The 25,613-nt window shown below is 39.3% G+C and overlaps 1 protein-coding gene across 5 annotated transcripts in view; it reads right to left on the reverse strand.

Moving 5' to 3' along the window:
- The window catches only part of LIMS1 (LIM zinc finger domain containing 1), a 148,522-nt gene that overhangs the window by 56,789 nt on the left and 66,120 nt on the right, over positions 1 to 25,613 (reverse strand). Inside the window, exon 1 of one of the 5 annotated variants that reach the window (XM_041754658.1) lies at positions 5,501 to 5,730. The exons of 3 other annotated variants lie outside the window; for them this stretch is intronic. In XM_041754658.1, the coding sequence (XP_041610592.1) occupies positions 5,501 to 5,607 (107 nt within the window). In that variant the 5' untranslated portion in view covers positions 5,608 to 5,730. Of the gene's footprint in view, positions 1 to 5,500; positions 5,731 to 25,613 lie in introns of those variants that run through there. One more of the 5 variants, XM_041754659.1, reaches the window with a different exon arrangement.

A 25,613-nucleotide genomic window follows, 5' to 3' on the forward strand; every position in this document is an offset into this window, starting at 1 on the left:
GTTTAGTACAGTAGTGTTGACTATAATTATAATTACTATGTTGGGTATTAGATATCCAGCACTTATTTATCTACTAGTTGCAAGTTTGTATCCTTTAAAACAACATCTTTTTAATTCCCTATACCTTAGGCCCTAGTAACCATCATTCGACTCAGTTCTTACAAGCTGAGTTTTTTTTTTGGTTCCACACATAAAAAAGATCATACTAGTATTTGTCTTTCTCTGACTTATCTCAGCATAATGCCCTCAAGGTCTATCCATGTTGTCACAGTTGCCAAGATTTCCTTTCTTTTTCATGGCTGAATAATATTCTAGTGCATATGTTTGTCTATATCACACTCTTAAACCCACAAGAAAGCACTATTTACTACCTTTAATATTATTTTTAAAGATTTTTTTATTTATTCGTGAGTGGGGTGCAGAGACACAGGCAGAGGGAGAAGCAGGCTCCCCTGCAGGGAACCCAATGTGGGACTCGATCCAGGATCATGAACTAAGCCAAAGGCAGATGCTCAATCACTGAGCCAACCAGGCATCCCTATTTACTACCTTTTAAAATGCAACCTTGGCAAACTGATACCTCTGTGTACCAGAAAGAGAAAAATATGTTATTAATTGTGTGATGTGTTCACTGTTAGATTAAATGTGCTCTCACTGAACCATTAAATAATAGACAAAAATGGCAAAGCTTCAGTTTTATCCCAACTGTCTACTATATTTCTAAGACTAAAATACGAACATTGGTTTTTCATTCAAAAGACAGGCAAAGAAATGATTAGCAAACTACAAAGCAAGTGTGCAAGGAAATGCACAGCCTACGATAACCTACTCCAACCTCAACCGAACGCAGAGCACTAACTTACTTGAATCAAAGGACAGGAACTGGTTAATAAGGATGATCACCTTTTCCAATTTTAGATTCTTATTCTTCCCTATTGAATTGTGAGTTAAAAAACAAACACTCCTGAGAACATGAGCCTTCTTAATACAGTGCCTGACCTATAACAAGGGCTCAATCAATGGTAATGTATTATTCAGGAACACATGATCTGAGTTTTCTGTTCTGAAACCACGTCAAGGACATTCCTACTACTTAAAAATGATTACGTACTATATCTAGAAAGATATGAGATCAGAACGTTTACTTAATAACCAGAAAGTAAAGGTTACTTTTCTTTGCACTTCCTCCTACTCCTGGTCATCCAGTTTCATCAGGAAAAGGGAGGAAAGACAGCACAAGGAGGTTCTAACAAGTGACTTCTCAATGCTTCATCCAGTCAACTTCACATAAGGATACAAACTTCAAAGTATTTTTTCTTTTTTTCACACTTATTTCAAGATTGACACAGCCCTGACTTTATCCCAGTATGACCAATCTAACTGTGCTGTGGGGAGGGTAGAGGCATAACTAAAGGAACAACAGAGAAAGATCAAGGGTTCTTTATGTCAGCACGAGATCAAGGATATATAATGCCACTGTACCAAAAAACTACCGGAGACAATATATGCAAATAAGCTTGGCTGTGTTCCAATAAAACTTTATTTATGGACAGTGAAATCTGAATTTCATGTAATTTTCATTGTCATGAAATATGCTTTTTATTTATTTTTTTTAGGATTTTATTTCTTTATTCACGAGAGACAGAGAGAGAGAGAGAGGCAGAGACACAGGCAGAGGAAGAAGCAGGCTCCATGCAGGGAGCCCGATGCAAGACTCGATCCAGGACTCCAGGATCACGCCCTGGGCCAAAGGCAGGCGCTAAACCACTGAGCCACTCAGGGATCCCCTGTAAACTATGTTTCAAACCTAGCCAGTCAAGAGTTTGAATTCTGACATGTCCCCAATCAAGTATTTACAGATACCTTTATATCTATCTGAGGCAGAGCAAAAGTGACAGAATTTTAAGGCTGTGTATGTGCATGTGTGTGTGGATTGTTTAGCTGTGTTTTTCATTCCAGCTTCCTCAAAAAACAAACAGGGTGCAACATAGTCTAAGAGATGGAATAAATAGCTAAGAAGTAGATATATATATATATCTTATATACAATTTTTGAGCATCAAAAATTCCAAGGAAAAAAGGGTGAATGCTCTGTAGAGGCATAAGGCTCAAAACAAGTTCTCAGCCCACTGACATAAAAGTGTGAGCTACTTTGTGCTAATGAGTCCACTGCTTAATTCAAAAGTTAAACTAAACCAGTTCTATCCAGGTCATGAGAGATGGCCCTAAAGACAATCTATATGCCGTTATATAGAGAGAATTCTGGGGTACAAATGAATATCCATGCTCTATCTAAATCCTTAACATTGAGCTTCATGAGGGAAAGTAATTCCCAATTGCTGCTTAGGCATGTTAGAACCTAGCCAAAATTAAGGACATGCTCCAGACCTAAAGACAAAGGCCCACAGTGACAACTACTATTTAAACAGCATAAATGGCCATACTGTAACCCTCAAATGTAGAGAATAATGTTCTATTATACAAAGTATGCAAGTACAGTAGGGTTTGGCTTATATTTAGTACTTCAAAATAAAAATCTGTAAAGAGTCAGTGTTTTTCATGCGGACTTTCACAAGTGTGAAGCCAGGGTAGTTTTCATGTCTTTCACAGTACTCCTTAAACACTTGTGTTGTTTCAGAGCACAGTCTTTTATTTTAACTTACAAGAAAAATGTTTTTTTGGCAACAGGCACAGTTCTTTTAGTCTTTGATAGTCCTGTTAGGGTCCATAAACATGCCAAAATAGCGAACACAAGAGTGAGAAGGAATGCAAGCAGGAATGGGTCTTGCGCAACACTGAGCCGGTGTAAGAGATGTTTGATACTACATGCATTCAAAGTCAAACAACTAAAAAAAAAAAAAAAAAAAAAAAAACCAAAGTCAAACAACTGCTTGCATGAAGAGCACCTGTTGGTCAGTCCATGTGCCAAAACTGTGGTGTGCCTTGAGGGGAAGAACTGTGTCCAATCCATCACTGCTCTTTGTTTAGCACAGGGTAGGCACCATTAGTTGAATAATGCATGAAAGCCATTAACCGTACAGTACTTCACACAAGATAATAATACCCCTGCCTCAGTAGGTTGGGAGTAAGGATTTTGAGCTAGAAAACGTTGCTGAATAGTGGCAGTTATATTTTTATCCCCATTCTAAAGAAGAACAAACTGAGGTTCAACATTACATAACTTGTCCAAACCAGTGGTGCTGAAATGGGTGTGCCTACCCTCCCTGATTCTTATTAGCTAAGAAACCCGATTTAATACTAAACATAGGCTTCCTGTAAAATTAGAAAAAAAAACCCAACCCGATTCTCCAAATTGATATAAAGTCCACAAAGAGACAATTGCCTATTTTTCCTAGCTAAGCACTGCACTCCAAATAATGGTCATTCTCTCTGCTTAGAAGCCAGAGAAATGGCAGAAACATAAGTCTGGTGATGGAACTACATCACCAGACTGGGTGAAAAAATATTTCCCCTTAACTCAGTGGAACAAGCAATACTTCTTAAGAATTATTCTTCCTCCTTTGATTCAAAGTCAAGACAGACGAAAAATATCTAGTTGTTTCGAAGGTCATTATAATTATGTAAATAACTACCTCCTTGGGCATATAGGCAATTTTATTCATGGTACTTTTGTTACTGTCTGAAAATAAGTAAAATATGATTAGTCTCAAATATTGTTTTACATATCTTAATTTTTTTTTAAAGGGAATTCTTTAGGACCCCAAATGTGAAATTAAAACTGTTTCTGGTAACTTTTCACTCTTGGATCAAGAGTAGACTGGAGTCTAAAGTAAATGTTGACTTCAGAGGCCACTTCCAACAGCCTATCTGGTTTGCAAAAGAAAGCTCAATATTTTCACTAAACCTCATATAATCTGTAACAACTGAAACTCTGAAGGCTTTAAATTTTGTCTAATCCAATCAATTCAAAGTTAATACATTAAATGTCCCTAAGAGACACCTGATACAGTAAGGAATAAATTCTAATAATGTTAGTACCGATCACAGTCCTTTAATGTTACTATTCTCTTCAAAAAGTAATGACAGAGGGGCGCCTGGGTGGCTCAGGCAGTTCAGCGTCTACATTCAGCTCAGGTCATGATCCTGGGGTCCTGGGATCCAGCCCAGGTGCACTCCCTGCTGAGCGGGGAGTCTGCTTCTCCCTCTCCCCTTCTGCCTGTGCGCTCTCTCTCTCACATAAAAAATAAAATATTGGGCAGCCTGGGTGGCTCAGTGGTTTAGCACCGCCTTCAGCCCAGGGCCTGATCCTGGGGACCCCAGATCAAGTCCCACGTCCCGCTCCCTGCATGGAGCCTGCTTCTCCCTCTGCCTGTGTCTCTGCCTCTCTCTTTCTGTGTCTCTCGTGAATAAATAAATAAAAATCTTAAAAAATAAATAAAAAAATATTTTAAAGACCCAACAAAACAAAAGGTAATTAAAGAGTTGATAATTTTCAAGTAAATGTTTCACTCCCAAACTACAGCTCTTGTAGTATATATAGCTTGCTGCAAGGCAAATAAATACAAGGTAACAGAAGTTTAAAAAAGCTTCCTTGACAATTTTTCCCTATCAAATTTCAATACTGAATTTAAAGCAAATTCTAAAAATGAAGTTATAGAAACAAAAAAGAAATAGTACACAGCATATAAGTATTTCTCCCACCATCTAATTGAAATATTCAAATACTTAAACCACGAGTCCATAAACAAATTTAAGTACTATACAGTAAATGTAATAAAAAGAAAAGGAAGTCTCTCTTTACTGCAGCCTCCTGTCAGCAGTAAAACAGGAACACTTCATCTCAGAAACAGAAAATCTAAACCCTTCACAGTTAACATAGTATTTTAACATATAGGTTAATGTTGCAGGGACATTTTAGAACCTAAAAATCCAAACCAATTCTCAGTAGCTGTAACAAAACTAAAACTGTGTTGTTGGAGGCAAATTAACTTTGAAAACAAACAAAAAAATCCCCCCTAACCTTTTAGTTAAAATGTCTCCAGATTTTTGATGTCCTTCCTTCCTAGGTTACATTCACTAGTTTCTGCATTCCTTTGCTGAATCTATTTCAATAACAAAGAATCCTCTTTGAACATCCCCAACCCCCACCCAAAATTCAAAGAAAAATTCCACACAGAAACTATGTTCTAATAAACCAAAGTAATCTATCTTTAAACTAAGGGGAGGGGGAATTAATTGTTTCCAATTTTAAATATTACTTTGATAATTGTATAATTTTTAAAGACATAACAGCACTGCAGGTTTGGAGAATAGCTAAAACAACTTACAGGATTTGTGAAGAAATGGAAAATGAATTCTAGTTTTGCACAGTTCCAATCCAGCACAATCTTGGGATTGTGTTCAGTCTTTAATTACAGACTGAGAGGTTCCATGAAACCTCTCTTCAATGTGTATTCCCCACTGCTGCATCCACTTAGGCACGGGTCTCACCACAATCACTAGGTGCCTTGACCTCCAGCCAACCATGACTTTGCACTCACCTTAGCTCTTCCTCCGGTAACCCATTTAGTCTCACACTATCGGGGCGATCTCGTCTTCTCCGGTAGAGACCTGAGTGTGACAGCTCTTTAAGCTGTAATGCAGTCATACTTCTCCCTACACATCAGTTAACTGACAATTGGATGCATTTATGCTGAGCGGAGTGGCTGCCAGGGCTCAGAAAGAGCGTGACTCTAGCCGGGACCTCAGCACACCTGACCAGAGTTGGAAACCTCCAGGCAAGCCTGGCTAAGCACAGCTTCCTGTTTCTCTGTTGGTACACACCCTCCTCAGCAAGGCCTGGCCCGCCTTATCTCAGGGCCTTGCACCTTGGAGGGGGTGGGGGAGTCAGTGACCTGAGTTGCTCACATGTTTACTAATAAGCAAAGTTTAATTGTTATGAACAATCCAATCACACCAATTCCCTTATAAATTTTTCCAGCATCGCTCTGAATTAAAATTGGGCTAAAAAGCTCCAGTAAGGTAATGACTAAAGAAGGGTCCTGCCCTATTTTATTTGCCAGGAAATCCAATAACACTCCACAAGCAGCTGTCAGTTTAAAGAAGTGCCTGGTCATCATGAGCTCTTCGGGATATTTTCCTTCAAAAAAAAAAAAATTGTACTGAGGGACTGAGGGAAGCAGTGCAATTCCTCTCTCTCCCCTCTCTACTTAAAATCCTCTTTAGAAAGGAAGGAAGTGTCTTTTCTTTTCCCCTAAATATTATTCAAAAATTCATAACTGAAAGGAACTGAAAGTGGTTTCTTCCATCAATTTCCATTCAATGATTTTCTAAATGTACCTACCTACTCTAAAAATTCCCTCTCATCAAATGTGCACCTCAGAAGCCACACTGTCTGCCTAAAGGTGTTCTGGGTGCCTGTGCAGCCCTTGTAGTTAGTGGCATATCTGATCCTAGATGGTGATGAAGTTACAAAGGAGATTTGTTTTGGTGTGTATGGAGTGTGAGTGTTTTTGCAAGAGGGGTCTGCAGATAATGGAGGACAGATAACATGGAGCAAGTCCTTTATCGTTAAAGGCTTCAAATGACAACATCAGTGCAACAGCATGCAGGGTTCTAGCCTCCGTTTCTGATTCTCAATACAAATCACCATCTCACAGACACAGGCTAGATTCTTGGCAAGTTCTTAGCTAATCATCTGACTTCATGGTTCCAATAAATTCTCTTTGAGTAATCTGTACCAGTTTCTTTCCCTTCTAGAATGCCCTCAATAAGAGCACAGGAAGAGGTCTCTGAAACTTCCTTTTGCACCATGGGTTAAAGCGTTAACATATTCCCCCAACAGTATCTCTACAAAGATTAAGGTACCCACAAGGAAAGGGGGGAGGGGTCTATACCTTACTTCTTCTACTCAGGACATGCTAGCACCCCTCAGGGCTACTATTCATCACCCCAGTTCCACCACCTCAATGAAAGAACAGATAGATTCTTACAGCTGCCATCAAAATGTAACATATGTTTTTAAAGATGCAAGGAAAAAATTACTAATTATAATACTAGATTTAAATAGTCATAAAAAAATCAAGTGACAAATTTACCTCTTTGTCTTTCTGGAAGGACACACACACACATAAAAAGGGTAATACTGGAGGCTTCTGGGGAGCTTGGGGACAAGAGCAGAAGAAAGCCTTTCTGTTACAAAGTTCTGCTCTGAACTTTGAATATAGAAGATTTGCATATGCCTTTTGTATGAAACTCTAGGATCCCACTGAGACCTAAAGTACAGAAAAACTTAAAGTTTACAGTAACAGAAACATAAAATTAGGATCCCTAAAGTGTCTAATTCTCACATTCTTGTCAAGATACGTGTGAATAACAAATAAAGAGCAACAACCACCAATTTTCAGTTTCTTTTTCACTCAAGGCATCAGGACAGAATAGATGCCCAATGAATAAAACACAAATTAATTTTGTATTTACTACAAACACAGAGACCTCAACAGCATTTTTTCCCCTTTTCAGGCTTTTATTTAAATTCTAGTTAGAATACAGTGTAATATTAGTTTCAAGAAACCCCAACATTAAACAGTATTCGGTTCTATAAAAGATAAAAATAAGAGACGCTGATTTTTAATAGAGCTTTAAAAGAAGTGATGCAGCATGCTGACAAGGAAAACATGCTTGGCAACTACTAAAGGTTAACAAGACAGGAAACACCTCGCTGTGTAGGATGAATCCTGTATTTGATGAGTCTAAGGTTAAAAGGATGTGACCAGAAAGAAAAAAAAATGTTCCCGAGCTATATAACAAACACACTGAAACAATTCTTACCCTCTGACTTTTTTTTTTTTTTAAGATTTTATTTATTTATTCATGAGAGACACATGCAGAGAGAGGCAGAGACACAGGCAGAGGGAGAAGCAGGCTCCAACGCAGGGAGCCCGACGCGGGACTCAATCCCAGGGCTCCAGGATCACGCCCTGGGCTGATGACAGCGCTAAACCACTGGGCCACCTGGGCTGCCCACCCTCTGATTTTTAAAATGGCTGTAATGACAAATGGGAACCTGAGCAAATCAATGCTTATGGGGGTCTAACAAAATTTCCACAATGAGTAAAACTAAATTCTGGGCTAGGGCAAAGCTTTTCTTACTTTGTCTTTTCACTGAGGAGGCTTCCTCTTTGTCCCCAGCACTCCTTCAGATGTGCTGGGATTTTACTGAGCTGTAAGTAGAATGAGGGGAAGGATACACGGCCACACAGCTGGGTACCTGCACAATTTCTAAAGGGAAATTCACAAATGCCACAAAACACACCACTGACTGACCAGCCAGATTACCAACTCCTCTCCTCACAGCAGTGTTCCTGAACTTCAGCACCAAGGGAGGGAGAGCACACCCTTGGAACAACAGGGTGGTGACCGGCAAAGGCAATCTCTTGTCATTTTTTTTTTTTTACTTTCATACTTTTCCATAGAAACAGAGCTATCAATTATGCCTTCTGTTTACAGTACAGAGGGAAGCCTATGCAAATGCCTCTTCCGTGGGCCCCTACACCGGGAAATGTTTCAGGTTTGCACTCCAAGCATGTCTGAAGGCTGAAGGCCAAGCTAGCCTCCCATTCAATGTGGAATTCCCTACTCTCTTTCTCCACAGAGGCTCACTCTTATATAGTATCATTTGCCTGGGATTCTCTGAACCTAATTACAACTTTTTATTCACTTCTATCCAAACTGTTGGGTTCTCTTTGAACCTGTACTTTGACATAATTAGATACCTGTTCCAGCTTAACATCATCAGAATAGCTGATAATTTCTTCTACAGGTTTAAGCTCTTGATTGAGATGACTCAATACAAGTTCTTCGGAGCATCACACAAGTCCTGTTCTGCCAGGCTAATCTAACCCAGTGGGTTTTCACCTTTCAGAGGGTCAGAGACCTTTTATAGATCTGATGAAAGTAAATGACTCTCAGAAAATGCATGTGAGCACATTTTTATCATCATTTCAGAGAACTGATAGTTTCTTCGGAAGCCAACAGATGGACTTTACCTTGGGTCTTTTTTTTTTTTTTTTAAGATTTTATTTATTTATTCATGAGAGACACCGGGAGAGAGAGAGAGAGAGAGAGGCAGAGACACAGGCAGAGGGAGAAACAGGCTCCATGCAGGAAGCCTGATGTGGGACACGATCCCGGGTCTCCAGGATCACACCCTGGGCCGAAGGTGGCGCTAAACCACTGAGCCACCTGGGCTGCCCTACCTTGGATCTTCTGATTTGCACTGATCTTCCCCCTTCTCTGAAAACCTGTAGCATCACAGAATAGGACTGTGGATCTAATTTGTTCCTTTAATATATATTTATTCAGTGTTCTGTAATGGGCTAGACACTGCTTGTCTCTTCTACATTTCTCCTAACTAATCATTCTGCCACTGATCTTACCCTCTTCTAATCTATCCTCCAAATTTCAAAGTGCTCTTTTAAAATATAAACTGATCAGGGGATCCCTGGGTGGCTCAGCGGTTTTGCGCCTGCCTTTGGCCCAGGGCGCGATCCTGGAGTCCCAGTATCGAGTCCCGCGTCGGGCTCCCGGCATGGAGCCTGCTTCTCCCTCTCCTCTGCCTGTGTCTCTGCCTCTCTCTCTCTATCATAAATAAATAAAAATAAATTTTAAAAAAACTGATGTACTGATCCTGCTGAAAAACTTTTGAATGGCTCATTGCCATGGGGTGCAAACTGAGCCCCGCTGAGCCTGCACCATCTCCACATCTGCACTGAACTCCAGGTGCTTCCCAGGACAGGCTTCACTTCCTCTCACCTTCTGGCCTCTCCACACATAGCTTCCTAAGACTAGAAGATGGACCAACTCCTAATCATCCCACCAGGACTCAGTGTAAGGATGATCTCTTACAAGAAACATTTCTAGACTCTAAGCACTCACAGTTCCCTTTCTGTTGCTCCCAGAGTGCCTTCCCCTAGCAACTGTGCTTGCTTCCTTCTGTCATACTCATACAGCTTCATGATAGTTTGTTTCTCCATCCACCTCTCCCCTTAGGATAACAGGTCTGTGACGGTAGCAATACATATAATTGATAACTGTGTCCAGAAGGCCAGATACACGGTAGGTATTTGTTAAATAAGTTCTTTGGTTTCGTGGTTCAACCAATTGATTTTGAGATCCTAATCACTTAGCATTCATTACCTGTGAGACTTAAGCTCCAGATTTTTTATTTTTTATTTTTTGCATTTAACACTCAATATTACCTAAATGAGATTTTTTAAGATTTTATTTGAGAGAGAGAGAGAGAGAGAGAGACTGAGCAAATAAGGAGGAGGGAGGGGCAAAGGGAAACAGAGGAGCAGACTCCCACAGAGCAGGGAGCCCAACAGAGGGCTCAATCCCAAGACCCTGAAATCATGACCTGAGCCCAAGGCAGAGGCTTAATCGACTGAGCCACCCAGGTGCCCCTAAATGAGGTTTTTAGAAGGCACATCTACTCCATAGTTTTACAAAATTTACATTCTTGGTGAGACTGTAAAACTCAGAAGCTTTTCATATTTGTAGAGTTGAACAGTACCTCCCACAATATAAACACTTTCCATTTGGGATAAGAAAAAAAATAAACCTAGATTTCTGAGTATATCTGTTTTTTTAGGTTGAAGTATAATTAACATACAATTATATTATTTTTGGGCATACACGATAATGACTCAACAATACTGTATATGACTCAATATTCATCATAAAAAGTATACTCTTATGACATAATGACAGTTTTTCATGTACTTGACCCAAGTACTCCTTCAGGCATGAGAAGGTAAAGAAATCTAGTTAAACATCAAACCTCTAAAACTGATCATTAGTATTACTAAACTGTCAAGCCAGTGGCAAACTGGCTTCTGTTAGAGTTAACTGGGCCTCATTAGCAGTACCTTTTGTACTAGCTACCAAGAGCCTGTAAAGTGGTCAAACAGTTGTACATTTCCAGGCCATTCATTTCCTTGTGTGACATATAGTAGAGAAGAATTTTATGTCTTGCAATTAACTTTGAACTTAATGAATCCTTTTTTAGTTTAAATTTTATCTCATGAATAATCATTTACAGGGGAAAGCAAACACTCTCTAGTAAAGCAAGAATATCATCCTTTCTCACTATGTCTAACATATTCATCTCCTAAACATTTGTTTATCGGCCATGCTATCTCCCTAAAAGAGACCTCTCAAGAGTGTTCTGGGCCATGAATAGGAAGGAAGGACCCGGTGCTGACAAAAGATCTGCCGCAGAAGAGTTCAAATTCCGATATGCCATCATAAGCAGGTTCAAGTTCAAATTAACCAGAGCAAAAAAATATAAGACAGAATAATCTCTGCCAAAAAAAAAACAAAAACAAAAAAAACCCCAGCCCACAGTCAGAAAAAAAATCACCGAAAAATACAGTCCCATTCATAAATAGATGACACTGCCAACTGTCTACAAGTCCCTCTGAATTTTTTCTTTAATTAGCTTTTCTGTAACTCACTCAAGATGGACACACCTGAGTGGACAGGCTGACCTGTCATCAGAAGCTTATGAGAAGCTCACTGTTATCATTCTGAGTCAGAGACAGACTGAAGTTTCTCTCACAACCAGCAGTCTGAGGTCATCTATAGTATTTTGCTAGACAATTAATGTTCTCAGAAGATGCTGTCAAGATATGGCAAGTTTTCCTAGCATATTTCAAAGGAATTTGAAATAAAATTTCAAGTAACCTATCCCATCCACATTTTTAGAAGGCTGAGCACAAGGGAAGCTGGTATAAGGATACAAGGAAACCAGAAGACATTCCATGTTTGGCAGCTTACTTTTTGTGTTTGGCATATAAGCACACAGGAAGTCATTTCACTATCAAAGTCCTCAATTCTTCCATTTAGAGACAGAAGCAACTGAACCAGATGATACCAGTGGTCTTTTCCCTAGATTAAAATGACAAGTCATTGACTTTGGGGCACCTGGGTGGCTCAGTGGTTGAGCATGACCTTATAGCTCAGGTCATGATCCTGGGGTCCTGGGATCAAGTTTCCGCATGGGGCTCCCCACAGGAAGTCTCCTTCTCCTCCCTCGGCTTGCATCTCTGCCTCTTTCTGTGTCTCTCATGAATAAATAAAATCTTTAAAAAAAACAAACAAACTTGATTTTTTTTTTTCAAACTTGATTTTAAGAAAGGACCTGAGTAACATGATGTGCCAATGTTGATGAAGTTCTAACAGTACACTTTACCCCAATCACTGTGTTAGTGAGAAATCCCATTCCTGAGTAAATTAGGAACACAAGGTTAGGATTTATACATCAGCTCTTCAACAAACATTGTTTGGAGCCTAACATATGCCAGGTCGTCACAGAGTGTAGAGGCAGGAACAGAGGAGAAAGACACTGAGCATCTTTGAATTTTCCTTGATTGTTGCTCTCCTGTTCACTTTCTGTTTCAGTCAAAAGAGCTGCTCCAAAGACAAGATCTAATGAGGATATAAAATACCATGAGAAGGCATCCTGATCATCCCAGCCTCAACACTTGCAGCAAAAACAGAGAATCTTCCTCAACAGAGCCCTGAAATCATAGGGAAGGAATAGGAAGTAGATGTTTGAGGAGGGTTGCACTTTTCTTCCACAAAGTAAACTGTAACGTACCTCATTTGATGCCCTAAACGTGTTTTTGAAAAACGGAATACAAGATTAAACTTTTGTAAACAGAATAATTTTTAATTCTCCAATGAAACTTGTTTTTAAAAAAAATTCTACTGGTAATATTTCAACGAAAGAGAGCTTTTCTGATTATCCAGATTTTCACATAATTCAACTTATATATGTTTTGATACAATTTTTTTTAACATTGCTATATCATTTCTACTCTCTCTACCTGTGTACTTCATAGCACACTGATATCTGCTAAGCATATTTCTAAACTAAACTCTCATTTGAAAAAATCTAATAGGTGAAGTAATTATGTATGGAAGGACCAAAGAAACAGTTATTTCCATATTCTAAGGCAGGCAAAGTCACAAGCCAGCACTGTGGTCTTCTGAAGCCCTGGAAGAACAAACACGGTTGTGCTCCCTGCCCTGGGATTTCAGGTGTGTTTTAAAGACTAAACCACAATACCTGCCTTACCCCAATATAGGACTCATTACTACAGGCAGCAATGTCAATACATCAACTTTCACAGCAAAACTATTTTCACAAAGTTCTCAAAATATTTCTAGGTTCTGTATGTCTCATCTTAAAGGCAACAACATAAAGAAAATGTTTGTGTTGCCTCATTTCTAATGTCAGCATCATCTTTTCACTATTATTTTTTTTACCTCACATAAAAGTTCAATTCCATGATAAATATAGGATTTTTAAGAATGCTCTAAAGACATAATTATTTCAATAAGGGCAATATTTCCTGTACAGTTTTACTGTTCTAGAATGATCAATGGTAATTATTATTCATGATATAGTGCTGTGTGGAAAAAGGCTACAAGGTACTGCATACTCTTTCCATTTTGTACAAAAAGACCACATATGTGTACACCACATATGTGTGCACATCTACACACACACACACACACACACCACAGAGTCTGGAAGAGTATATACCAAAATATCTCTGGTTGGTAGGATCTGAAAAGATTAGAAATTATTCTTTTATGGATTATCTATGTTTTCTAAGTTTTCTACAATGTACAAATATAGTTCTATAATAAGGAACCAAAATTTAAAATGCTTAAAATAATGAAGAGAACAAAAATTAAATGAAGATACACTATTCAATCTTCCAAGGGGTTCGTAATCAAATCAGGGAGAAAGAACACCTCATAAATCTCAGTATATATAACCAAATACTGATGCGTCCCCTGGAGTCGGTTGGATTTGAGCGAGAGCTGCAGTACAGGAAAGGGTTTGGGGGAGAGGGAAGTAGAGGGCACTCCAGGTGGAGGAGACATCCTCCCATATGACTAAGAGAGATCTGTCAAAGGGATAATAGGAGCAGCAGACCTTCTAAGGCAGGATCACAGTTTTCAAGGTGGCCTGGAAAAAAATGGAAAGTCATGTGCAGAGGGTTTTTTAGCCCAAGTGTAAGATAAGGGTCCACCTGAGGATCTCATGAGAAAGAGAAGGGGGACAGATACAGACATTACAACAGGCCTGATGGGCAGGGATCGGTAAAAGCGTATAGAAGATTATGCTGTGACTGCCCCATGCCCATCATTGTACTCATACATGTTTAGTGCACACTTAACATGTGGCAAGTTCTGCTCTAAGTTCTTGCGGGGCCTGCAGGCTCCTGGTGGTACTAGTGCTAACCATATAATCAAACAAACATATATTTAAAAACACATCAAATGACAGAATAGGCTGCCATGAGAATGCTGCTCCTTATTGTAATAAGGAGCAGGGGAGGGATGGCAGAGAAATGTTTCCTGAAATGGAAACATTAGCTCTGATACTGCAAAACCTAAAAGATGAGAAGTCACTAAAGGCTAAAGGGCCTAAGGGGTGGTGAGCATTTGTGGAAACAGGACCATTTGGTACAAAGACCTAGGGGCAGGAGGATATGAATGAAATCTGATTGTGTGGTGAAGGGGAAGCGCTGGCAGGTGAGATGAGACAGGCAGTGGCATGTTTCAAGGGGCCTTGTAATTTTTAACTGAAGAGCAATGGGAAGCCACTGTACTGTTAAACAAGGGACCAACACCACAAATTTGTCCACAAAGATTTCTCTCATGGTGGCATGTGGGGAGGGTGGATTTTAAAGGGCAGGTGGGGTTGGGCATGGAGGCAGTTTCCAGGGAAGAGGTAACACCCTGAGCTACAGAGGTATGAGAGGAATGTTGGAGGTAACAGAGAAGCCAGGATCATAGACAGACAAAGGGGCAGGAGAGGCAGTAAGCACGGACACTGGTAACACTTCCCACATTGTTAGTGACATAGCAACACTAACCTGGTAAAATACAGCATGAGCTGTACTTTATGTTCCTTTAATCTTGTCCACAGAGAGGCAGGCAGTTTAAACCCACTTTGAATCTAATAAAATAATTTTTAAAGAGTGTTTACAAAACAAAAATCTGGGACACAAAATGTTCACCTGTCGTTAGTACAAAGTTCAGAGTCTCCTGACTCTCTAATATGGTTAGTCATTACTAACAACAGCAGGGTGCCTACCATGCACACTATGCATACCATCTAATTTAATTTTCATCCCGGTCATGTGAGGTGTGTATCATTATTCTTCTCATATTGCGCATAAGGTAACTAGGTGCTAAAAGTTAAATGTCTTCACCAAACAACCTAGCCAATAAGGGAGACAGTGTGGATCTGTGGATCCCAAGCCAGGTCTACCTGACTCAAATGTTCCTATTTTAGCCATTAACTACACTGTCTCTAGGCCCCCAAACACTCTCCTCACACATCATCAATAGGTCCACTCTGACCTGGAACTCCCTCTCAACACTGACAAACTTAACCCAGGAAGCTTCTGGAACTTGACAGGCACAGGAGCCCTGAGGACAAGTCCCAGGCTGTAAACACAGACTAGAGACTGCCAAGCTCACCACAGCCAGCCCACATTTTCCGACCCTGAAAATGAAGAGTAGTCTAGTTATGCTCTAGACTAATATTGTGAATGGGCAGTCTGAGGGCTTGGAAGGAGGCTTGTGGTGTACTCCTGTACAATTCCCTGCTACACATCTTCCTCTTTGGCTAACCTTCTCCCACCAGTCTGGAAGCAAAGGCCAGTGAAAGAAAGGAGTCAAATTGGTAATATTCAATTTAACTGAATTCCTGGATTCCGTAAGAGTTCTGCAGGTCAAAATTACCAATGCTACCTCATTTCCTTACAGAGTACATGGGATGACTCAATGTTTCCAAGAGTTGTGGAAAAAAGAGCAACGATTCTAATAAAAACAGGTTTCCTCCATCAGAGCAAGTCTGCTGAAACCATGCACACTGTTACAGGGGAGGCTTTGGAAGCAACCAAGATAACACAAAGATGTCAGAGGGTGTGGGTGCAGGAAGAGGCCCTGAGAATGTGACCAAGCCCATTTCAATTCCTTTGAGAGCACTTTACACCACAAACAAATGTTAGAGTTTAAACCGCACAGTCAGCTTATAAAGGAGTTAATTCTAAAACACAAACCAATCACTATGTGAGACTAATCAAGAAAGAAAAAAGCATGCAGTTTCATTCCCCAATCATGATGTAAGAATCCCCGTCAAGAGAAAAAAGGTAACTCCTGAAGCCTATATTTGATTGATCTACACATACTAGAGAAATATGTTCTACTGAATAAAAATTCTTTAGAGGTGAAATACCTAAAACTGAATGAGATCTCTGTCACAAAATCAAAGAACTCATTTCTAAGGAAATGGTCCCCCCACCCCTGTCATGGGAGCCAGCTTCTTCTCTGACATTCACTATGATTTAGGAAATACTACCTTTGTCAAAAGCTATGTTTACTGAGTGCTTACCATGTGCTAGGAACTGTTCAGAGCACTCTGCATGCATTTATCAAATTTATTTTTTGCAATGGTCAAATAAAGTAAGTAATATTATTTCTACTTTAAAGATGATGAAACTGATATAGCAGTATAAGTGATCTGTCCAAGATCACACAGTTTTTATATGATTAAGAATTTGAAACCTTATGCTTCACTTTAATCAAGCTTTTAACCATTACAATATATTGCCTCCTAGCTAGCAAATGGCTATTTTCTCAACAGAAGAGAACTTATGATAAAAAGTTATTTTAAAATTCAACCGAGGTTAAATGCAGTGTAGTATCCTGGACTGGATGCTATGAAAGTAATGTAAAACGTTAAGAGGAAACCAGGCGAGGGGTATGGAAGGATTCTCTGAACTCTCTATCTGTGCAACTTTCCCATAAATCTAACATTATTCCAAAATAAAAGTTTATTTTAAAGATTCAAAACTATAATTCAACATGACAAGAAAGCTGGTACCTCCAAAAAGTAATCACAGGAGAGAAAAATGGGGAAGGGATTTTCCTCTAAATTAAAAGTGATTTAAGATACATAACAATCAGTGTATTATTAAAATATGATCTTTGTTTAGATCCTGGTTCAAACAAGCCAACTGTAAAGGAATATTCTTAGGATAGGTGAAAAATTTGATCAGGGAATGGGTGTTGGATGATGCCAAAGAATTATCACTCACTCGGTTAGACATAGTAATAGCATGTTTTTTTGTTTTTTTAAGATTTCATTTATTTATTCACAACAGACAGAGAGAGAGAAAGGCAGAGGGAGAAGCAGGCTCCACACAAAGAGCCTGATACAGGACTTGATCCCAGGACAACGGGATCACGCCCTGAGCCAACGGCTGACACCCAACCACTGAGCCACCCAGGTCCCTGGCATATGTTTATATAAGAAAATGTCCATGTTATTGAGACTAATTTTAAGGTATATTGGGATGAAATGACCTAATGTCTGGGATTTGCTTTAAAATGCTACAGTAAATTAAGAGAGAAAAATAGCCCCAATAGCCAAAGCAATTTGAGAAAGAAGAACAAAGCTTATTTCAAACTATATTACAAAGCTACAGTAAACAAAACAGTATAGTATCAGCATAAAACACACACATAGTCCAATGGAACAGAACAGAGAGCCCAGAAATAAGTTTGTGAATTTACAGTTGGTTAATTTATAACAAAGGAGCCAAGAACATACAATGAGGAAAGAACAGTCTCCTTAGTAAATGGTGCTGGGAAAATGGAACTGTCACATGCAAAGGAAAATGCAATTCAATAGCAAAAAAAACAAACTGATTAAAAAATACAGAGGATCTAGACATTTTTTCAAAGAAGACATAAAGAGGTCCAACAGTGCTCAATATCACTCATCATCAGGGAAATGCAAATCAGAACTACAGTGAGATAGCGCCTCACACCACTTAGAATGGCTATTAAATAAAAAATAAGAAATAACAAGGATGCTGGCAAGGATGTGGAGAAGAGGGAACCCTTGTGCATTGTTGGTGGGAATGTACATTGGTGCAGCCACTGTGGAAAACAGTATGTATATTCTTTTTTATTTTTTTAAAAATATTTATTTATTCATGAGAGAGAGAGAGAGAGAGAGAGAGAGAGGCAGAGACATGGGCAGAGGGAGAAACAGGCTCCATGCAGGGAGCCCGGCATGGGACTCGATCCTGGGTCTCCAGGGTCAGGCCCTGGACTGAAGGTGGTGCTAAACCGCTGAGCCACCCGGGCTGCGCAGTACATATATTCCTCAAAAAATTAAAACAGAACTACCATATGATCCAACAATTTCACTTCTGGGTACTTATCTGAAAGAAACATAAACATCAACTTGAGAAGATATCTGCACCCCCATGTTCACTGAAGTATTATTTACAATAGTCAAGACATTGAACCAACCTAAGTGTTCACTGATGGAGAACGGATAAAGAAAATGTGATATATAGGGGCGCATGGATGGCTCAGTGGGTTGAATCTGCCTCGGCTCAGGTCATGATCCTGGGGTCCTGGGATTGAGCCCTGCATCAGGCTCCTTGCACAGGAGGGAGTTTGCCTCTCCCTCTCTCTCTGCCCCTCCCCTTGCTTGTGCTCGCTCGCTAATAGATAAATTAAAAACTTTAAAAAGAGAAAATATGATACAAACACATATGTGTATATACAGAGACACACAATGAAATATTATTCAGTCACAAAAAGGAATGAACTTTTGCCATTTGCAGCTACATGGAAGGACCCTGAGGTCATTATGCTAAATGAAATAAGTGAGACAGAGAAGGACAAATACTGTGTGATCTCACTTATATGCAAAATCTAAAAAAAAGAAAGAAAGAAAGATTCAAAGACTTACAGAGACAGAGAACAGATTGTGGTTTGTCACACGTAGGAGTTGCAGGAGCAGCAGGCAAAATTGGTGAAGGTGGTCAAAATGTACAATTTTCCAGTTTGTAAATAAGTCATGGGGATGTAACATATAGCGTGGTGTCTACGCTTAATAATATTGCACTGTATATCTGAAAGTTGCTAAGAGCAGATCTTAAATGTTCTCATTACAAGGAAAAAATTTTGTAACTATCGTAAAAGATGTTTAGACTTATTGTGGTAATCATTTCACAATATATAAATATCAAATCATTATGTTGTATACCTGAAACTAATGTATGTCAATTATATCTCAATTTAAAAAGAGAGACAACAAGGATATGTGAAGCAAATATGGTAATATAGTAAGTATCTCAGGATAATGAGTATATGGAGATTCATTTCTTCCATTTTTATATTAGGAAATTTTCATAATAAAATTATTTTAACTTAAAACAAAATTCAACCAATGGGGATGAAATCAAGCATGAATACCTTGAAGTCAGAACACGATACCCTGACAGCAGTATAAAAACAGCCCACATGCAATGACTGGACAATAGAAAGTCTGGGACAGGATTCCTAGATTTACTGGGTGCTTTTGTAATGAGGTATCTGAGGATGTCACATTTGAGGGATGTTTAAATAGCTCCATCACACAAAATATAGTAAAGGATATGTTCAATTTCAAAAGAAGGGCACGGGGAGAGAGGAGAAGAGAATATTATTCTAGGTAGAGGAAAAAAAAAAAAGAACAAAGGCATAGAAAGGTGGAAACCTGTCCCACAAAAGAATAGCCTCATTTTGTGGAAACACAGTGGGAACAGAGGAATGCAAAAGATCAGGCATCAAGGCAGGGCCATATTTTGAAGATCTGTCAATGCCAGGCTAGGAAATTTATATGATATGTGATAAAAGGCCATAAATGGTTTGGATTCAGGGTGGATGGAGAGGGTTACAGGCCTGGAGATATCCAGCTGTGGAATACAGTTGTAGGCAGCAAGATATACCCATGGGAGGAGGGAAGAGAAGACTCCAGAGTGGAGGTAGAGCCTTCATGATCTGTCAGGTGAAAAGGTTGCTGAGAAAAAACAAAACAAACAATAAAAGCATATACACCTAAACAGGAAATTCTTTTGCAAGCACCCAGGCCAGATGATGCCCCAAATAAGACCACTTTGAACTTTCAGCACTCTCAAATCATCCACCCACTCTCTTTCCCATCACTCTTGTGGATAACCTCCCCTACTTTAAAGAAAGCAGAAGTCATCTGAAAGAAGCCACCTCAGCTGTCTATAAATCCTCATTTTCACTATTCTCCCCCCTTCTCTCAGGATGACTTCCAGTTTCAACAGAATTTAATCAATGGCACAAAATAATGCTAGTTCTACATTACTGTCATCTTGTTGTAGTGATGATAATAATAATAGTTATGGTGTTAATGCTCTGCATATTATCTCATTTAATGGTCAGAACACCCTGTGAGACAAGTGCTATCCCTATTTTGCAGAAGTAGAAACCAAGCTCTGTACTTAGTGACAGCAATGGGATCTGAAAGGGGATACCAGGTCCCCAGCTCTCCAGTCTATAATCACTCTACTATACTGTCTCTAAATGCGTATCCTTAAGAAAAAAGATGTCAAAAGTTGTGCTTTCTTCAATGGAACACTATGTAGCTACAAAAGAAAAGTCATTAACTAAAGTTAAATAAATCCACATGAATAAATCTAAACAATCATATTAAGTGAAAACCCTAGGTTTCGTCGTAACACAAATAGTATACACTATATAAAATCCAAAACAAAAGAAATAATATCATGTACTATTAAGAATACATAAGTGTGTAATAAAAGTATAAAGATATATAGAGAAGTAATACAAATTTAGGAAAATGGTTTCCTCATGGAGGAAAAGTAGGGGTGGGGGATAACCAGAATAGGAAAGTGTACCAAGAGATTTCAACTACATTTGTAATACTTTCTTTCTTTAGATGTGATAGATATTTGAAGGCTTCTTCTACTAAATTCTGTATCTCTTCTTTTTTTAAAAAAAATAAAAAAACAGATGAAGATACAGAGCAGACACTCTCTTAGTACATGTTTGTAAGTCCCTAAATTTCAAAGCACTTTCTGCCATCATGTGGCTCCTAAAGATACTACATGCATACAATTTTCAGAAAATGAAAGTAAGTTTAAAAAGGGGCATTGCTTTTTTTTTTTTTTAAGAGTTTATTTATCCATTCATGAGAGACACAGAGAGAGAGAGAGAGAGAGGCAGAGACATAGGGAGAGGGAGATGCAGGCCCCCCCATGCAAGGAGCCTGATGTGGGACTGGATCCCAGGACGCAGGATCACACTCTGAGCTGAAGGCAGATGCCCACCTGCTGAGCCACCAAGGCATCCCTAAAAAGGGGCATTGTTAATTCTCAGGTACAATATCACATGAATGTAATCCCTAGTAAAAGCCTGAGCAGCCATCATTTGATATATAACCATCATTAAAAGCATCTTACCACTTCTAAATAATAAAATAGTAGACATAAAACATGATCCTGGTAAAAAGGATTACCCTGGACCCCTATCTTACCCACTCACAAAAATTAATTTGAAATGGACTAAGAACTTACACGTAAGACCTGAAACTGTAAAACTCCTGAAGAAAACGTAGAAAAGCAATTTGACATCAGTCTTAATAGGGATTTCTTGAGTAAGACACCAACAGCACAACCAACAAAAGCAAAAATCAGTAAGTGGGATTACATCAAAACTAAAAGGCCTCTGCATAGCATAAAAAGCAATCAACAAAATGAAAAGGCAACCTAAGAATGGAAGAAAATATTTCCAAACCATGTATCTAACAGGAGCTAATATCCAAAATATATAAGGAACTCATATAATTCAATGACCAAAACACAAACAACCTGACTAAAACATAGGCAGAGGCCTTGCAAAGATTATCCAAAGATATAAAAATGGCCAAGGAATTCATGAAAAAGTGCTCAATATCACTAATCATCAGGGAAATGCAGATCAAAATCACAAGGAAATACCACCTCATAGCTGTTAGAATAGCTATTATCAAAAAGATAAGAGTTGGGATCCCTGGGTGGCGCAGCGGTTTGGCGCCTGCCTTTGGCCCAGGGCGCGATCCTGGAGACCCGGGATCGAATCCCACATCGGGCTCCCGGTGCATGGAGCCTGCTTCTCCCTCTGCCTGTGTCTCTGCTCTCTCTCTCTCTGTGACTATCATAAATAATAATAAAAATTAAAAAAAAAAAAAGATAAGAGTTAAGTGTCCACAAAAATGTGGAGAAAAGGAAACCCTCGTGCATTGTTGGTGGGAACTGGTGCAGCCACTGTGGAAAACAGTATGGAAGTTCCTCAAAAAATTGAAAATAGAACTACCATATGATCCAGCAATCCCACTTCTGGGTATATATTTGAAGGAAATGAAATCACTGCCTCAAAAAGGTATCTGCATTCCCTCCTTCACTGCAGCATTATTCACAGTAGTTGACACATGGAAACAAGTGTCAACAAGTGTCCACTGATTGATTGACGCAAATGGATAAAGAAAATGTGGTCTATGTATGCATGCATACATATGCAATGGAATATTATTCAGCCTAAAAAAGAAGGAAATCCTGACATTTGCAACACAATGATGGACCTTGAGAGTATTATGCTAAATAAAATAAATTAGAGAAAACCAAATACTGTACAATCTCACTTATATGTGGAATCTAAAAACACTGAACTCACAGAAACTGAGAGTAGGATGGTGCTTGCCAAGGGCTGCGGGGTGGAAGAAATGGAGAGGTGTTCATCAAAGGGTGTAAACTACTAGGTATAAGATGAGTAAGTTTTGGGGATGTAATGCACAGCATGATGACTATCACAATTAAAAAATACATTTCGTTGATGTCAATGAAATGGTGATTGTGTAAGGTGTTGGTTGTGTTAACTAACCTTATCATGGTAAATGTTTCTCAATGTAGACATGTCTTAAATCATCACATCATATTCCTCAAAGTTACACATGTTATGTGGCATTTATAGCTCAATAAGCTGGAAAAATAAAGATTAAAAAAAAAAAACAAAAAACAGGGCAGCCTGGGTGGCTCATTGGTTTAGCCCTGCCTTCGGCCCAGGGTGTGATCCTGGAGTTCTGGGATCGAGTCCCACGTCAGGCTCCCTGCATGGAGCCTGCTTCTCCCTCTGCCTATGTCTCAGCCTCTCTCTCTCTCTCTCTCTGTCTCTCATAAGTAAATAAAATCTTAAAAAACAAAAAACAAAAACACATTTTGCTAGGAAGCACACTCAGAAGAAGAAAGTATTATAATAATGAGAGTTATTGGATATAAACTGTTTAAAAGAAAAGCATCAACATAATATGCATTAGAGACAGTAAGGTTAAACAGTCAAGATTAACAAAAACAGATACAAAGGGCTAACTTTCAGAGGCAATTCCTTTAATAGGTAAATGAAGATCTAGACACACACTTGAAAACCCAGAATAAGCAGAAAGAACAGAGTAAAAAGAAACTCTGTCCATAGTATTAAGTCTCACTTAATTTAGTACTTTATAATTTGGTACCATTAATAGCAAATTTTATGAGACATCAACATCTCTTTTCTGAATATTTAGGTTAGAGAGAAATAAACCTAAAAACTGTATCACAGTGAATCTTAACTAGATAGAAACATGTCCTGTGTAAAATTAATTGCATACAAGCACTACTTATACAGTAATGGTATCAGTCAACTGGCATGCTTCCTTAACTTCTGTCACCAGTCGGGGGAGTGGGGAAGCTGAATATTGCACAGCAATGCCTACCATGTCCTTTATCTTGATCAAAGGCTGCCAAGCTAAAATCTTGAAGTCATTCTTAGCAACTTCTTTCTCACTAACCCAGTCACCAAAACCAGTTGATTTAATGTATGAAATGTCATCTCCATTTCTCTCTTCATTGATGTTTATGTACCTCACACCCTCCCTACACCATACTGCATACCCAACTGAGGCCCCCATCCTCTATCTCCCTTCCATAAGAGGCTGGGTTCAGAGTCAACCAGACTTGAACTCAGATCCCAGCTTTTGTACTTACTTACTAGCTATTTTCCCCTTATTTCTAAAAAGGGGATGGTTATAACATACCTCACACAGCTCCTATGAAAATCACATGGGCTAATGGAGGTCAAGTGTAGGAGAAGGAGTAACAGAAACCTCACTGAAAACATAGTCAGGAAGCCCTGAAAGGGGAATTCTCACCAATGCACCACTTGCCACAGCCAGCAGAGCCAGCAGGAAGAAGGAAGATAATTCTTATCTTGACAAGAAAGGGCCCTGTTCCCACAGGAATTTTCTCTCACTTTTAAGAAAAAGAGGTACAATCTCTTCCTGCTCCAGAAACCTCCATAGCCTTAGCTCTTGTTCTTCTCCAGTGAACTTTTGTTTACAACAATCTTCCCCAATTTCGTGATAACACCTAATAAAAGTGACCTTCATGTTGTCCCCTTTGGACCTGCCTGTGGTTTGCCAGAGTTTGCTGTCCCGAACTGCAACTTCTCTGCTATTCCTGAATAAATACATTTTGCTAGGGAAATAACTATTTTAAGGTTGACGAGTGGCATATAATAAATGTTAAAATACAGAATACATATCAACATTATCACCAATATTTCTCCGTTTCCTCCCTGCAAAGATTTCTTTAATGCAATTCTGATCATGCTATGTCTGTCTAAAATATTTCTTTTTTTTTAAAGATTTTATTTATTTATTCATGAGAGACACACAGAGAGGCAGAGACATAGGCAGAGAGAGAAGCAGACTCCCTGCAGGGAGCCCTATGCAGAACTCGATCCGAGGACCCCAGGATCATGACCTGAGCTGAAGGCAGACGTTCAACCAGAGCCACCCAGCCTCCCTTGTTTAAAATATTTCAATGGATGTCTATTTTATATGAAATATGGTTCAAAGACCTTGGCATAACATATGAGACATATGTAGGAGTACTGACAATACTTACGCCATCTCTGACATCAGTTCATGTTCAATTGATGACCTTTTGGGGGCTGTATGTTCCAGGTCCCTTGGAGATTAACATACATACCTTAGAAATGCCTGCCAAGGCCCAGATGGGGGAGGGAGGCTGGTTTGGGCCTATGTTAGAGGTATCAGTCTTCCCCATTCCTGATGCACAGGTGATGGCACCAAGATCTAAGCAAAGGTTAGCTGTCCATCAGGTGCATGCAAGTCCTCGGAGGTGTGTGCAAACCCTCTGATCTCACTACAGTGCCCTTCTGCATATTCTCTTGCTCTATAAAATCTGTAGACTAAGTTCTGGACTTTATGGAAAATATTGCCATCAGTAAATTACCCTGAATAAAACTCTGTTAACTGTATAGAGTCACCTGCTTCCTCTTCTGACCTCAGAGTGCCTTTTCAGTTTGGGGGACACTTTACTATCTCTCCCTTACCTTCTAGCAACATAATACTTTACAACGTACTTACCTGTCTGGCCTCATTTCTAGCCATTTTTTTTCTTCCAATTGTGTATCCCCTTCCTGCCATGAATCCCCTTACCCAACTACTGTTCCTCCAACTCAGTGCACTCTTTTGTGTGCCCATGAGGACAAGCAGGGGACAGCCAAAGAAGCCAGTGGGTTACACTAGATGGCTTCCATAAAGCCATCACTGCAAGGAGTGATCACATTCCCCAACTCCACCCCCTGTGCCTATGGTGTCCAACTGCCCCACAGAAAGAAGGCTGCAGCAGA

Source organism: Vulpes lagopus, chromosome 5, assembly GCF_018345385.1.
Source record: "Vulpes lagopus strain Blue_001 chromosome 5, ASM1834538v1, whole genome shotgun sequence".
NCBI classification, from domain to species: Eukaryota; Metazoa; Chordata; class Mammalia; order Carnivora; family Canidae; genus Vulpes; species Vulpes lagopus.